At 48.9% G+C, this 14,771-nt stretch overlaps 1 protein-coding gene across 2 annotated transcripts in view; it reads right to left on the bottom strand.

Annotated features, from left to right (window-relative positions):
* Window positions 1–5,311: 5,311 nt before the first annotated feature.
* ATRN (attractin) overlaps window positions 5,312–14,771 on the bottom strand; it is a 100,412-nt gene continuing 90,952 nt past the window's right edge. The window contains exons 26-29 of one of the 2 annotated variants that reach the window (XM_012728267.1): window positions 9,893–9,971; window positions 9,249–9,356; window positions 6,557–6,675; window positions 5,312–5,534 (exon numbers count right to left, since the gene is read on the bottom strand). In XM_012728267.1, coding sequence (XP_012583721.1) covers window positions 5,381–5,534; window positions 6,557–6,675; window positions 9,249–9,356; window positions 9,893–9,971 — 460 coding nt within the window. In that variant the 3' untranslated portion in view covers window positions 5,312–5,380. The remainder of the gene's footprint in view (window positions 5,535–6,556; window positions 6,676–9,248; window positions 9,357–9,892; window positions 9,972–14,771) is intronic. The other variant, XM_004687360.2, reaches the window with a different exon arrangement.

Below are 14,771 nucleotides of genomic sequence, written 5' to 3'. Positions count from 1 at the left end.
TGCCGCGTCTGTGGCCCTAACCTCGCAGTGAGGCGGCTAGGAAGTGAGGACCTGAGGGCTTCCTGGCACAGGGCAGGTTTTCTATAATCCGGGCACACAGGTAAGGGAGAGTCCTGCAGCCACGTGGCTCTTTCGGGCTTTCAATGACTGTTCTACACTGTTTGTAGAGGCAAGCAGCACAGGGCAGGCGGGCCGGGGGGGCTGGCCCGGCCAGGGACTGGCCAGGGCACTGGCAGGCCTCCTAGCTGCTGGTGAAACTTCCCTCTTTCTGGGTCTCTGGCTTCTCTCATGGTCTCTCCTCTGGTCTCTACTGCTCGTCCGCTGCCTTCTCCTGTCCTCTGCTGTTGCCCCTGTAGGCTCTGTTTCTCGACTCAGGTGTGCCCACTCACGCATGCCCACACTAGTCCAGGCGCCACCACCTGGTGTGCGTGCAGGACCACAGGTGTCGGTCATTGATGCTAATGGCGGGAGGGCGGGAAGAAGCCATCACTTCCATTTACCCCATCCAGACAAAACAGGTGTGAAAATGCAGCCACAGCCCCACCAACACTTGGCAGAAACGGCTGACCATCTCCTGCCCCTGCCCTGCCGGAAGAGTCAGGGCTGGGCTTCCAGCCAGCTGCTCCGCCCTAACCCAGACCCAAGCTCGGTGGGCAGGCCTCCTCCAGGCTTCAGGAGGGGGGGGGAGGACGTGTGAGTGTGTGCGTGTGTGTGCGTGTGTGCGAGCGCACGCCCACCCTCCCCTGCAAGCACCACACCCTCCCTGTGCCTCTGCTGTGGCTCTCAACTCCCACTACACCGACACCGAAGTCATCCTGTGGGCCTTCTGCGCCCTGCACCAAGGGGCTGGAATGAACTGTTCTAAAGACAGGGGTGACACAGACAAGGCTTTCTGAATGGACATAAAAAAAAATATCCAAGACCCAGGACCATGCTGTGACCATGGAGGGCTAACGTGTCAGCCTACCAGTAGCTTAGAGTTCAGAAAACCTAGACACTCAGGAGCCCGTGAAGAAAGGAGGTGCTGGAAGGCCAAAGGCAGCAAGGCAGGCAGCCACGTGCGCTGTGTCCCCCCCCATCCCCCACGCCCCTGTCCTTCCCAGAGGACCTGCACAGGCCACCCCGGGGAGGCTGGGAAGCCCACCATCAGCTGGTGCCAGCAACCTGACCCTCATCGGCCAAGGGCCCCCGCTGAGGCAGCTTGAAAACTGGTTACTTAAAAGAGTATGTTTAGCTTTCCTTTCCTAAAACTTAATTTTTGCATTTTGTGCTTTGCTTAAGGCTCTAATGACTAAATTGTAAAAATGAGTGAAACAAAACCTGAATTAAACAGGAAAAGCACATTTTTACCAGATCTACTTTTATTTCAGAAGGAAGTTTGTATTATAGTATTTACTTTTGTTTATATACAAGTTCTTCACATTTGTGTTTAAAATGCACAGACCTCCCTTGATTCTCTTGTTCTTGCTTAAATTAGCTGTTATTTTACAATACAAAAAATACCAAAAAGTTGCAGTCCTAAATGTATGTATAACACCCACAATCCCCAGCAATGAAATAGTTTACAATACTTACTCCATATTTACATGAGTGCAGTAGATGCTAAATTATACATATTAACAAACTAAGCTTGGATCCAAACGAAACGAAACGAAACAACAAACTGTAAATAACTATAAAACAAAAACATTTCCAGAGTCAGAGTTAGTTCAACAAAACAGGCTTCACTAGTGTTTAGAATGTTTTGTGCACAAATTCAGTTACTGAAAGTCAATTCCATTATTGCCTTGGAAAGAGAAGGCGCCAGTTTTTACTTCAAGTCAGCTCCCTGCAGGCAAGGGTGTTTATTACTTTGAACTCGGCAGAAATGTCTCTTGGGGGGCCTGGAGACCTATAAACCATTCCCGGTGATTTTGTGGTTAGGGTTGAGTTTGGTAGATCGGGTAAACGTCTCCAACGCAGAGCCGGCGTGTGGCCTGAGGACAGTCCCTCTGCTTTCCTGGGTGTGCACTGAGGAAGGCCAGTCCCTCCAGGAAACCACCAGAAGGAGAGACCTGGGATGACAGGAGTTTCGGGGTCTAGATTTTGTTGTAATTCTAAGAGCTGCGTTTTCCTCTCGGTCACTACCCTAGTGTTAGCTTAGGTTAGTAAGTGCTCAGTAAATATTTGTTGGGTAGCAGGGTGAATGACTGTAATGGAAAGCGCAAAGGTGTTCAGGGGATGCACACTATGGCCCAAGGAAGTGAGTCATCCTCACCCCTCCCCACATACACTCCACTAAGTCAAGGGAGCAAGATTTGCACTGGAAGATGCCTTTCCCCAATGATAGTGTTCTGGCTTTTTCCATTTGGTCCAGATTTCCTGGTAGACTCCGATTCTGCGCCTCAGGCCTAACCCACAGACATTCTGGTATCTCCCCTTGCTGACAGTCTTTGCTTTTCCTTTGGGTTAGCACAGAGGAGCATGTGTGAAGGGGGGTCCTCACAGGGAAGCACAGATGTCTCCCCAAACAGAGGGTAGAGGTCAGGAGCTATTTGTCAACCAGCAAGTCACCCCACTTATTTCCCCAGTTTTCAGAATAGTGAACAATGGTCCTGGGACAGGCTCATTAAAAAGTTATAAACAAAACCAGCCTGGAAAGCCCTTATTATGATTATTTTAAAATCTGATTTCTACAAGTACAGTCTTTGAACTGAAAGACCAAGAAACATTTTTCAGAATGGCCACCCCGGGGCCAGCCACAGCACCACGAGGCCGACAGCTGCAGAGCAAACAGCACAGGGACTCCCCCTGCCTTTGAGTCACCTCGCTTCCTGCTGCTAAAATGGGCCCCTTCAAGCCTCGGTGTGTGCGCGGATCAAGGAGCCCCACTTCGGGGGTTAGGCGGCTGGCACCAGATGCCTCTGGGCACACTGGCACAACTGGGACGCCTCTCCTGTCTCTCTCACCGACACAGCAGGGCCTACGGAGAGGACTTCTCCGAACTTGGTAATCTAGTACGTAGCACAAAAACATGATCAGGTGAAACTCAAGACACCGTTACATTTAATAAAAATACATTCAGATTTTTTCTGTTTTATGTACACTCCGAATGTGTGAACATTCCGGACACTATTGTATAGTTATGTACAAGTGCAGTGTCGACGTTTTCGTGACTGTGTTGCGGACAGGCTCTCCTGGGACATGCAGGCAGGCCGAGGTTCGGGTGCCTCTCGGGAACTGGCCCTGAGCCCAGGGCCTCTCGCTGCTGCCTCTCCCTTTCTCTGGCGGGAGCCTGAGGACGCTGCTCACTTTTGGCTGCAAGAGGCTTCAGCTGTTTCTCTCCTGTTGGAGCAGAATAAACTTCACCTGCTCCCTTCTTTTCTGCTTTTTAAGACAAAAACATTATTGGGGGAGGGAGAAAAAGAAATAACCTGGTAGCTATGGGATGTGCTGCACATTTTTTCAAGGCATGGGATTATCATGAGGCAGAGGCTTCTTTGGACAAGGAAACACGGGTTCTGCACAGACAAGGATCTCCCGGGGCGGCGGGGGACCTTTTCCAGTTGTAAAGGGCCAGTCCATTGCAGGCTCTCTGTGGGTGCTGGGATCTGCAGCAGGGATGTGGGGAGCGCTTTTCTAGAACAGTCTGCTCTTTAACAATGATGTGAAAAAGCAGCTTTTTGAGAGGCAAGTCTCAAAGTAGAGGTGTTCTGTGCATCGGTGTTTTAAGGTTTGACTTCCTTGAAAACATCCCTTCATGCGAATCTTGAGGGGAGTGGGTGTAGTGCCGGGAAGAGATGACACTCCCTCTCGAGGCACTGCATTTGTAGGTGAAATGCCGCTGTTTTTGCTCTTGTATTAATTTCTCCAAATTCACAAGCTTGAGCGTTTTGTTCAGAGGTCCATGCCAATAGGGAGAGGCCAGAGAACCGCAGGTTAAGAAGCAGAACAGAGATGTCGGGAGGCTGCTGCGTAATACCAGAATACAGAGCACCATAGACAGACAGACGACTTCCAGGCAGCGAGAAGTGGGCACGCTGCCCACTTAATCTTGGTCACTTTCCTGTTTCCTGTTCTCCCTCCTCAACCACCTGTTCCATGTGCTTTTCATCTTTACTCTACAGCCACCACCTCGGTCTGGGAAGGAGGCTGAGAGAGCCAGGCCCCTCCTGGGGGAAGAGGGCAGACCGCTCCAGGTCCTTCTCTGGACTCGGCAGGTTCTGGCTGGCCGCGGGTGACTGTCCCTTTCTGGGTGTGACTCCCCCTGGGGCCTGAGAATGACCCTCGTGCTCAGGGCAGGCTACAGAAACAAGAGCAGCTCTTTGATCCAGGGTCCCATGTGCTGCGTCTCTCCGCGTGATGCGAGCAACATCGCTCCCCTGCGGTGCCCTGGCAGGGGTGGCCAGAGGCTGGCGCAAACATCGGGCAGGGAGGCACAGGGATCACGCCTGACTTAGTGTCACTTTTGACAATAAAAACTGGAGCTTTCAGTTAGGTCATTTCTACTTGCCTCTCAGTTCCTGCTGCTAGGTTAAATGTTCCTTGGGGTGAGAAAATTCTTTTCCTGGCTGAAAATGAGATTTTAGAAAAAGAGCAGATTGCCAATGATTGCTATTTAAATTTTGTAAGAATGTAGGAATGTAATATGTAAAAACTTAGGCTTACTAACTCTCCAGTTGCTAGATCTATTTAAAGTCTAGGCACTTAGTGTGTGTGTGTGAGAGAGAGAGAGAGAGAGAGAGAGGGAGAGGAAGAGAACTTCAAATGAATTAAGACTAGATTAATCAAGTTGCTATAGAAAACTACCTATTAGATCAGTTTATATTCTGAGTAACACTGCTGACCTTGACGTTTAAAACAGCCCCCTCCTATATTAGCTTCATGAGATTCAAAAGAGATGGGCCATTATTAGTTTTCAACTAGAAAAACGCTACTCCCTGGAAGAGAGCTCTGCCTAAATCGTGCAAGAATAACCAGCACGTCTTCTGAGATAGCAGGCTTCAGACGAAAAGTTAACTCATCTGATTGGTTGTTAAAAGGCCATGTTCAAGAACAACTGATGATGAGTTTCTGCTTGTAAACGCTCCCTCTCGTGTTTCTGTAGCTTAGACAGTCCCAAGAACAGGTGCGCAAGAGAACCTGAGTGTCATCCCAGTTCTCTCACTGGCTCCACCCCGGCCACCCCCAGAACCACCCAGTCACGCTGACCTGGCATTAAACCACTTTTTCCTATGCAAAAGTAAAAGGTTAGACGCTGGAGCACAGATGGGAGAAATGGTCAAAGAAAGCCTGTGAACATGCAGATGAGTCGGATGTCGTGAGTTTCCAGTCTTCTGCCCGCACCGCCTCTCCCTGCCTGCTCCCTCTCCTGCAGAGGGCTCTGGTCCGCCACACTAGCTCAGCTCTCGGAGAGTCCCGGCCCCAGCATCAAATGCAGGTGCCAGGCTGTGCAGGGGGCTGCTGCTTCCGGTTCCTCACGGCTCCTGACTTCTCTTTGTACAGTATTGGCATCTGCTGAGAAATGTCCACCAGGGCGCTGGCCACTGCGAGACCTTGGGAGAACCCACAGAAGGGACACGTTAAGGAGCAGCTCGCTTTGGTTTCCAGAAAGTTAAATTTTTTTACATTGTCTTGGTGCAATGAATGAAGTACACAGGGAAAAGCGCCTCCCTTCCACCTCCCCACCTCCAACCGTGTGAATACTTCCACGAGTGTGTTTATGTTCTTTTGGGTACAGCTGCGTTATATAGATGTTAACCCATGTTCTTCATACTCCACTTTATACACAAAAGTGTAGTTTGCTTTTTAGAAGATCAACCTGCCTGGGCTGGCTGCTGAAATGACTGCAGAAGTATTCGAGCACTGAGTTTTTCCTGCCTTCCTCCAAAATGTGCAAGAAAAGCAGCAGTTTTAATGATGCAACTCAGATTCGTTCCACTCAGCCAGGGCTGCTCATTTTCCTATCTATCCTGTGAATCAGGTTAGAACACACTCTGGGTCTGGCTTTGGAGTACGCAGGTTCTTTAAACTCTCCATGCCTCAGTTTCCTCATGTGTAAAATGAGGCTAATGACAGTCAGGGTTCTATGGGAAGTCAGTGAGTGAAATTCTTGTGGTCTCAGATTGGAACCCAAGTCCACCACCACCTCTGCTTTCGGGCCTGGTGGTTCCATCGCCTGCTGGTCGTTAGGGAGGGGGAGGTCTGGGAGGTCGATTCCCTGCACATGGGACATGAGAGACTAGCGCCAGGGAGTCAGGTCAGAGGGCGGTTCCTTCACCCCGCCCATCCTACACAATGGTGGCCCGCAGGGGGTGGTAGCCAACAGATAGAGTGAAGGCAGAGCTGCGTGCTCTGGGGGTCCTGAGCGAGGCACCATCTCAGATGGGGGTAGCAAAAGGGATGGCAGGAATGGCCCCAGTCTTGGGGAGGAAGCACAGGTCTTATCAGGAGTCCAGGGATGGGGCGCATTGGTCTGGGGCAGGTCGGCACTATTCAGTGTCACTTTTGTACCTTCATTTTCTGTGAAAGGGAAGGACCTGAAAGGGAAACCGTGTTTGCTGCGACCCTCGTCTACTCACCTGACTGCCCGGGAGGAGGGATTCCACCAAGGCCTCGAGGGAGCCTCACAAACACAGAGAGGACCGCAGCTTTGTTGCCAAAACAAGGCTCCAGGGCAATGGGTTTGGGAACAGACTAGTGGAAGAAAACAAAGAATTACCCAAAGCAGTCAAACTCTGTTGCCGTTAGACGGGAAGTGAGGATGTCCTCTCTATTAGTTGCTATTGCTGTGTAACAGATTTCCACAAACTTAGTTGCTTAAAACACCCTCTATTTATTATCTCAGCTTTGCATGCCCAAATGAACTCTGTACAGATCTTTACTTGGGGATACAGGTCTAGTCAAGTCTTCCATCTGTTCTGGAAAAGTCAGTCAAGTTAGTAGCTGAGCTGGCTCTTATCTGGGGGTGGAGGTGGGGTGTCAGGGAGAGAATCTGCTTCAGAACTCATTCCAGTTGTTGGCAGAATCTAGTTCCTCTCAGCTGTAGACCACAGGTCTCCATTTCCTTGCTGGTGGTCAGGCAGGGGCCACTCTCTCTAGAGGCCACTGGCCTTCCTCATATGGCGCCTCCAGCTTCAAACCACACATTGAGTCCTTCTCATGCTTCCTCTTCTCTCTGTATCTTAAGACTTCTCTATCTTGGGACTTTTATTAGTTTTGCAAAATTCCTCCACAGCAGTAGCTAGAGTAGCGTTTGATTGAATAACTAAGAGAAGGGGATCTTGGGTGGCATCTTTAGAATTCTGCTTACTATATCCTTAGATATATCATTAGTTTCTTCAACTAAACTAAGGAAAATAATTTCTAGAGCCATTCTAGAAATGACTGCATGTGGCCCAGGGAAATGCCTGCATGGCTGATTAGCAGAGGCGGGATGATCAAGTATGAGGTAACTGCGATCATCCAAGTGAGCAGTAGACAGGTTAGGTGGGAACAGAGGTAGAGGTGGTGCGCAGTGGTCAGGAAATATTTTTAATGATAAAGGTCTGAGGTCAAACTGACTGTCAAAGTAGGGTGAAAGCAGAACAGTCAAGGAAGGTGCCATGACTTTGGCAGGGATCTTTTGGTGCTTGTTGATACAAAGATGTTCCCTTCATCTTTGGAGTTAATGTAGTTTTACTATGATAAACCCAAGTATAGTTTCCTTTTTCTTTTCTGCTTTCATTTCTCTATGCTGTTTAGGGTATGTTTTGCTTTTAGAATTTGCATAGTCATGTCTTCCATATGTCCTGGGGAATTCTCATCTATTATCTCTTTGCATATCATCTCTCCTCCATTCATTTGTTTGGGGGGGGTTCTGACCAGGTCTTTTTGTTTTACCCTCCATGTTCGTCATATCTTCCTTGTCTCTCTGTTTTGCATCTTTTGGGGTTTATGTTCTACTGAAAAAACTCCTCATTTCGATCTGATGTGTTACATTAAACATTAACTTCAGTTAATTAATAAAACTTCAAATGAAATGGGGCCTCCCTCATGGCACAAGGGAGGCTACCTGCAGCTACTGCAACACGAGTTCAATTCCCAGCCAGGGAGCTGACCCACGAGGCATAGCAGACCTCTCCTGTCTCACTGGCTGCTTCCTCAGCAGTGTATTTCAGTGGCTCTGCCTGTTCTGCTCCCCACTCTGTCTCTGTCTCCCCTCTCGCCACCCACCACCCCTTGCCATGCACTTCTGGCCTCCAACCCAGCTCTTGTATGCATAAATAAATCTTAAAAAAAAAAAAAACCCAAAAAACTTCAACCTCTATATTTTTTTATTTCTAACAGATCCATGTGGTTCTTTCTCATATCTGTTTTGCATTCTTCCACGGCTTCGAGTCTGCATTTTGTTTCTCCAAACATTTCATACATACTTTTTTCTTCGATTAATTGTAACATTTGATGGTACAACTCTCCATGTATGTACCACCTGCTGCATTTGCTAACTTACTCATGGTGGCTTGCCTCCCTATCCCTGGTGAGCTCTGACTGCTTTTGATCTATGGGGATCCTAGTTTGCATTTGGGATCTTCTCCTACAAAGAGGACCTGCATCTACTTTGGCTAAGACTCATGGTGAGTTACCAATTTGGAACCACTTTAGATCCTTCATGGTTCTGGTTCGGTTCATGGCTCATTCTTTTTTTGGGGAGAAGAAAGGAGAGTGGTAATCTGCAAACTTCACCATCTCCTGTGAGCTCAGTATGCTCTAACAAGTATGTTTTATTTAGGGCATGTAGCAAAGTCCATCAAGTATTTGAAATTACTTCATCATTTTGCCAAAAAGTCTTCATTTTCTTCATTTTTGGGGGTAGAAGGGCAGGGGCCAGAAATATTTTTCTTTTTCGTAAAATGCATAGTGAATAATGACGACTGCCCACCCCGCCCCCCAGCCTGATACTCTCAAAAAACAATGATTCAATTGAGCTATTATGCCACAGAATACTTAGAATACACTTAATATCAGGCAGGTCATTTATTTTAGAATACACTTGATATCAGACAGATGGTTTATTTAAAAATCCTCTGAACACAAGACTTCTTAACAGCACACTTAAAGACAAGAAAATGAAAGCGAAAGAACACTTGACAACTTCAGTGTGTTGTCTTGCTGATCAAAAGAGAGGCATAAGAGGTAACAGAACAAGGCTTTCTCCCTTTTGGTTTCCCAGACACAGAAGCGTGGTTTTGACAAGGTAAGTCACGAGGACGTCTGCATCACATTCTCACCTTTATAGTTCCCCCGATGAGATCAGGAGGCTCTTCATCTGTTTCCAAGGCAACGTTTACAGAGGCAAAGGGGCGACTGGCCATCTGCTGCATCTCTCGAAGAAGTTGCTAATGAGCAACACAGCAAACATAAATGCGGTGAGTACCGAGGGCATTCTATGAGTGAATGACATTAAAAATGCCTCGTCTTCCCTTGATTCAAACAAACCAAGAGCAACTGGCCGTGGACTGGGTAAGTTTTAGCTATCACTAAGCATTATTCAACTTTGCTGGAGGTTATATTAAGAAAGGTCCTTATCTGTTAGATACTCACGTGCTGACAGGTATAATGCTATAATGACTGCTTGTTAAAGACATACAGTAAACGATGTAGCCTTGTCTCCTCACATTTTTAATACTAGATGAAAGCCAGGCTTGCTTGCTTCCAGCTGAAACTTGAACAAAACTTAACAAAAGCCTGCACCTTGTTACATCATAGATAGGAATTGAAAAGCTCTTTACTGTTCTGTTCTCTAGTATTTTGTCAACATGAATGATGACCATACAATGCAAAAAAGGGTGGCAGCATCCTCATGGCGGCTGTCAGTATCACTAGACGGCTAATTTAGGGACAGACGCATCGGTCTTTCTCCACAGAGTCTTACCTCTCTACGCCTGGAGGCCCAGCAACTTTGCTTGATCTTCCAAACCACAGCAGCCACCAGGAGCAAAGAGAGGAAACAACTGTGAGAAAGGAAAGTACCAAGTTATTATCCCAGCCCCGAGTCGACACTGGTGTCCCCCACACCTGAGAGTGGGGGATCAGTCCCCAGACACCGGCTCCCAGCTCTTTGCCGGTGAGTCATGACAACCAGTTCCAGTTCACGGGAAGCAACGTGTGAAGAGACTGGAGCTCCCCACCTGCCTCCAGACTGTCCCCGCCCTTGTTCTGACCACCCTGACCCCCACTGGCCTGCGTCAGAATGGCCCAGCACAGATGATCCCAAGTAAGAAAAAGAACCCAAAGATAACTATAATAAATAAAAAGCATACTATTTAATCAAATCAACAACTCTTTACTGGTAAGGTCTAAAAACTTAAAGGAACAATCAGCTTTTCACAAGAGATAATATGTTGTACTCAATTATATTTCTACAAAGTAAATATATGTATAGTTCAGTGTGTGTGTGTGTGTGTGTGTGTGTAAAACAATCAACTCAATCCGATAATTTTCTGGAAGTATGAGAGAGAGTAACCCCAGTGGTCTGTGACTGCAGTGATGACAGTGTCCTGTCTTCTGTAGCCAGGCATCGAATGGTTTGAAAACCTACTGTGATAGCAAAGGGAAGGACTGATTTCTTAAAGAAAGGATGGGCCTAACACATGAACCTTGTAGATAGCAACTTAAATTCACTTTTTAGAAAAGATTTACTTGCTCCCCAGTGGTGCAGCGGGTTAAAGCACTGCACTGAGAAGCTAAAGCCACTTTCGCATGAGTTTGATTCCCACCTACACCGGAGGTGACCACATGGCGAGGCAGACCTCTCCTGACCCGCCCGCTGCTCCCCTCAGCAGTGTACTTCGTCGATCTGCCTGTTCTGCTCCCCACTCTGTCTCTGGTGAAGCCTCTCGCCACCCCTGAGTCTCTGGCCTGTACCCCAGTTCTGTATGCACAAATAAATAAATGTTAAAAAAAAAAAAAAGATTTACTTATTTGTGCACACAGAACTGGGGTACAGGCCAGAGGTGCAGGGATGGTGAGAGACTTCACCAGAGACAGAGTGGGGAGCCAAACAGGCTGACTGACAAGTACACTGCTGAGGGGAGCAGCGGGCGGGTCGGGAGAGGTCTGCTGCACCATGTGGGTCATGCGGGGATCGAACTCATGCGGAAGTGGCTTAAGCTTCTTAGTGCTGTGCTTTAACCCTCTGCGCCACTAGGGAGGGCCCTAAATTCATTTTTTTTAAAGATTTATTTCTTTGTGCATACAGAACTGGGGTACAGGCCAGAGACTCAGGGGGTGGCGAGAGGCTTCACCAGAGACAGAGTGGGGAGCAGAACAGGCAGATCTACGAAGTACACTGCTGAGGGGAGCAGCGGGCGGGTCAGGAGAGGTCTGCCGCGCCATGTGGTCACCTCCGGGGCAGGCAGGGCTCGAACTCATGCGGAAGTGGCTTCAGCTTCTTAGTGCTGTGCTTTAACCTGCACCAGGGAGGGCCTCTAAATTCATTTTTTAACTGGCTCTTTCTCATAAGCTTGAAGGGGCAGCCACGTGGCCCTGTGGCTCCCCTACAGGGCGGCTCCCAGGCAGGTGGGCCTTGCAGGTGGCAGTGTGCCCTGTGACAGGCAGCCTCCGTGCCTCCAAGCACCTGCTCCCCACAGACCTCCCAGGCAAAAGGTGCTAGGGTGACTTAACTCCTGCCCTTCCACAAACAAACCGCAGGTCCCCACAGCCCATCATCTCCCCAAACAGCATGAGGGCAAGATCCTCCATGTGGTCCTCTGGCGACAGGGAGGAGACTGCCCATGTCCTGACACGGCCTCCTCCCCTGCAGTCTCCACGACTATCAGCACTTTACTGGCGTGGTCTTGTTCTAGGGTCATGAAATAAGGAAATGAGCAGAGAACAGGACAACTGCCATGAAGCTCCAGGAGGCGGAGAAACAGTAGGCAAAGTGAGTAGGCGAGTTATACAGCTGAGGATGTAGACGCCTCAGAAACACAGGTAAGGGTAGGGGGGTTCAGGACTGCAGTGGTGCTCAACGCGACAGTCAGTGTGGGGATCTTGCTTGGGGGGGACAGTTGAGCAAAAACTTGGAGGTGACTCAGTGACCTCTGCAAAAATGCACCTGGACCATGGAGCGACTTATACAGGAAAGCTCAGGCTTGCCCAGGATGGCCCGAGGAGCAGGAAGCGGCAGCGTGACTGGAAGGGGTGAGTTAGGACAGAGATAAAGGGGGTGAGGGAAGGGGCAGATGACAGAAGGCCTACAGGCACCATGGGATGTTGGGCTGCACTGAGTGATGGTGACCGGGGCAGGTTTCTGAGCAGACGATGGTCATGATGAACTCACGCTGGGGCCACTAGGGCAGACCAGCCAGGTCAGTCCTCTAGACACCAGCTGCTGGGAGCCCAAGCCAGGGGGTGGGGGCAGGGTGTGAAAAAGCACTTTGGAATCTACATCTTACTGGAAGACTGAGACAATAGGGTTTCCTGATGGCTAAACATAAGGAATGGCAGAAAGAGGAGCCAGAGATACGTGGCCAAGTGCCTGCCATCAACCTGGAGTGGGGAAGACGGGAATGGAGCGGGCAAGACAGCAGGTCCGAAGTCCCGTTTGGGACACAGAGCCCTGAGATACCTGCCTGCAGCTAAGGGAGAGGTTGGAGGCAGGTGTGTAGCGGTGGGGGCCAGGTCTGGGGTGCAGATGGCCTCTGGCAGTCACCTGCATATATGTGGTATTTGTTTGAAGTAACAAATTTGAGTGAGGTTATCAAGGGAGTAAAAACAAGCAGAGAAGACTACCTTGGGGGTGGACCCCAACACGGACACATGGGGAGAACAGCAAGAAACACTATAGAGAGTAACCTCAGTCTTTTGATTTCCACACATAATCCCTCTTTTTGTTATTTTTATTCTAACCAATAAACACAAGGAGGAGCAAACCCATGTGGAAGGACAGGAAGGGGACAAGTTAGGCTGGCCAGGACCCCAAGTACAGGGCAGCTCCCAGAGGCAAGGACCTGGGTGCCCTCAGAAGCCTTCTGGGGTCCCCCCGACAGAAAGCTGTAAAGCCCGATGCTCATAAGCCCCTAGGTGGGGCTTCTGTCTTCAATGCAGACCCGACGAAAACACCAGTAACACAGTGACTGGGCCGCAGAGCTGCGACACCCCTCCTGAGGTAGTACAACCATGAAGAATTTACTAGTTATGTCAAAAAGGGGTGCTTGCCGACACTCCCACCTTTTCCCCACCACTAATTTGGGTGCAGATGGGACAGTGACTCAGTGTTCATCTTAACTGTAGTCTCTGTAGCAGCTGTATCCTCCATTTTTCAAAACAAATGTAACTTTAAAACATTCTTAAAATTCGCACGCCCACAAAAGTAGAGAGAACGAGGCAGTGCGTCCGTGTATGCCCATTACTTACCCTTGACAAGTACCAACAGTTTGTCTGAGACTTTAAAAGATCACCCTTAAGGACACAATCCAGGCTAAAGGGCCCCATTTCCTGAAAACAAATCTTTAGGTCTCTTTGTTCTAAACCTGTCCCTGCTTATCAGAGGCTTGTCCTTTCTTCATTCTAGGTCCTTCTTCCCATCTTTTGTCAACTCACAACTGGAGTGTTCAGTGCTGTTCCCCAGCTGCTAGCTGCCACTAGAATGGTGTTTTTGAGCGTGACCCAGGCTTCCCTCCTGGAGGGGAGGCCACCACAGACTGGGTCTCTTCTCCTGCCCTGGTAAGCTTAGCCATCCCGAACTACCTATGCACTGCCAGGTCTGGCCGACTTGAGCACACACTGCTGCTGCTCACAGGTTTCTGGGATTTGTACTTCCTCATTCTGGTCAGAACAAAATCCAAAGTGGCAGGACCCCGGTAACATTTCTATCTTTTGGGAAATAAAATGGTCGTTTCATGGATTTGTCAAAACATCTGCTGTCAATCTGGCAGGAAGCTTAGCAGATGGTCAGATAATTAAGTTTGACAAAAACATTCTACCTGATCTATTCTGAAATTCCTATTCTAGGCCCTCCTTTTGGCCAGGTGCGTCACATCACCTGTGTATTCTTCTTACTTCCACTCATGCCAGCCTAAGGCACCTCGGAGCCCCATAGATTTTCAGTGTCAGTCTGGTTCTTCTCCTCTGATGACAGATACCATTTGAAATACATGTCAGTCATCTCAGAAACAAATCCTTTCACATACATGCTACGCCAATTCTCAGGGCAAGCGGGCAGGGGCCTCCTTCCTCCTCCTTCACGAGGTTCCCTCTGCAGCCTGCACACGCATCACATGGAGACAAGGAGGCTAAGTGGAGTTGTCAGATTCCATTTTATTCCCTGTGCCCAAGGCTGGAAGTGTTACAGGCACCCCAGTGTGAACTGGGCTGCCTGTCTGTAGGTCTTCACCCGCGCACTTAAATTTAGTTGTACTGCAGGCACACACAAAAGGGTCAATAATTGGTCTATTTACAAAAGGGGAAAGGCAAGGTACAACCCAGGGAAGGAGAGCGAGAGAGAGAGATACAAGGTACTAGAATATCTTACCAACTCGGCTGACTTTGAACTCTAGTAACAAGCTAACTGATAGCCCCCAGTCACACAGTTGGAGAGAGCAGTTGCCCTAGAGAGAGAGTGGGGTTGCCTCTCCTGGGCTAGAGCTGTTGAAAATGGCTCCCTATTTATCCCCGAAGTCCCAGAATTCCTCATAGCTCCGCCCTTGGGTCCTCGCAGTTCTCTCCCTGGTATTGCTGGGAGTTGTAGTTTCCAATCACTGGAGTAGGGGGTGGAGTCCAGAAAGCTGGCATAGTGGTGAGGTTCAGAA

Source organism: Condylura cristata, unplaced genomic scaffold, assembly GCF_000260355.1.
Source record: "Condylura cristata isolate star-nosed mole 26May11 unplaced genomic scaffold, ConCri1.0 scaffold00022, whole genome shotgun sequence".
NCBI classification, from domain to species: Eukaryota; Metazoa; Chordata; class Mammalia; order Eulipotyphla; family Talpidae; genus Condylura; species Condylura cristata.
The sequence above is the reverse complement of the archived record's forward strand: the minus strand, read 5'-3'. Positions and strand labels throughout refer to the sequence as shown.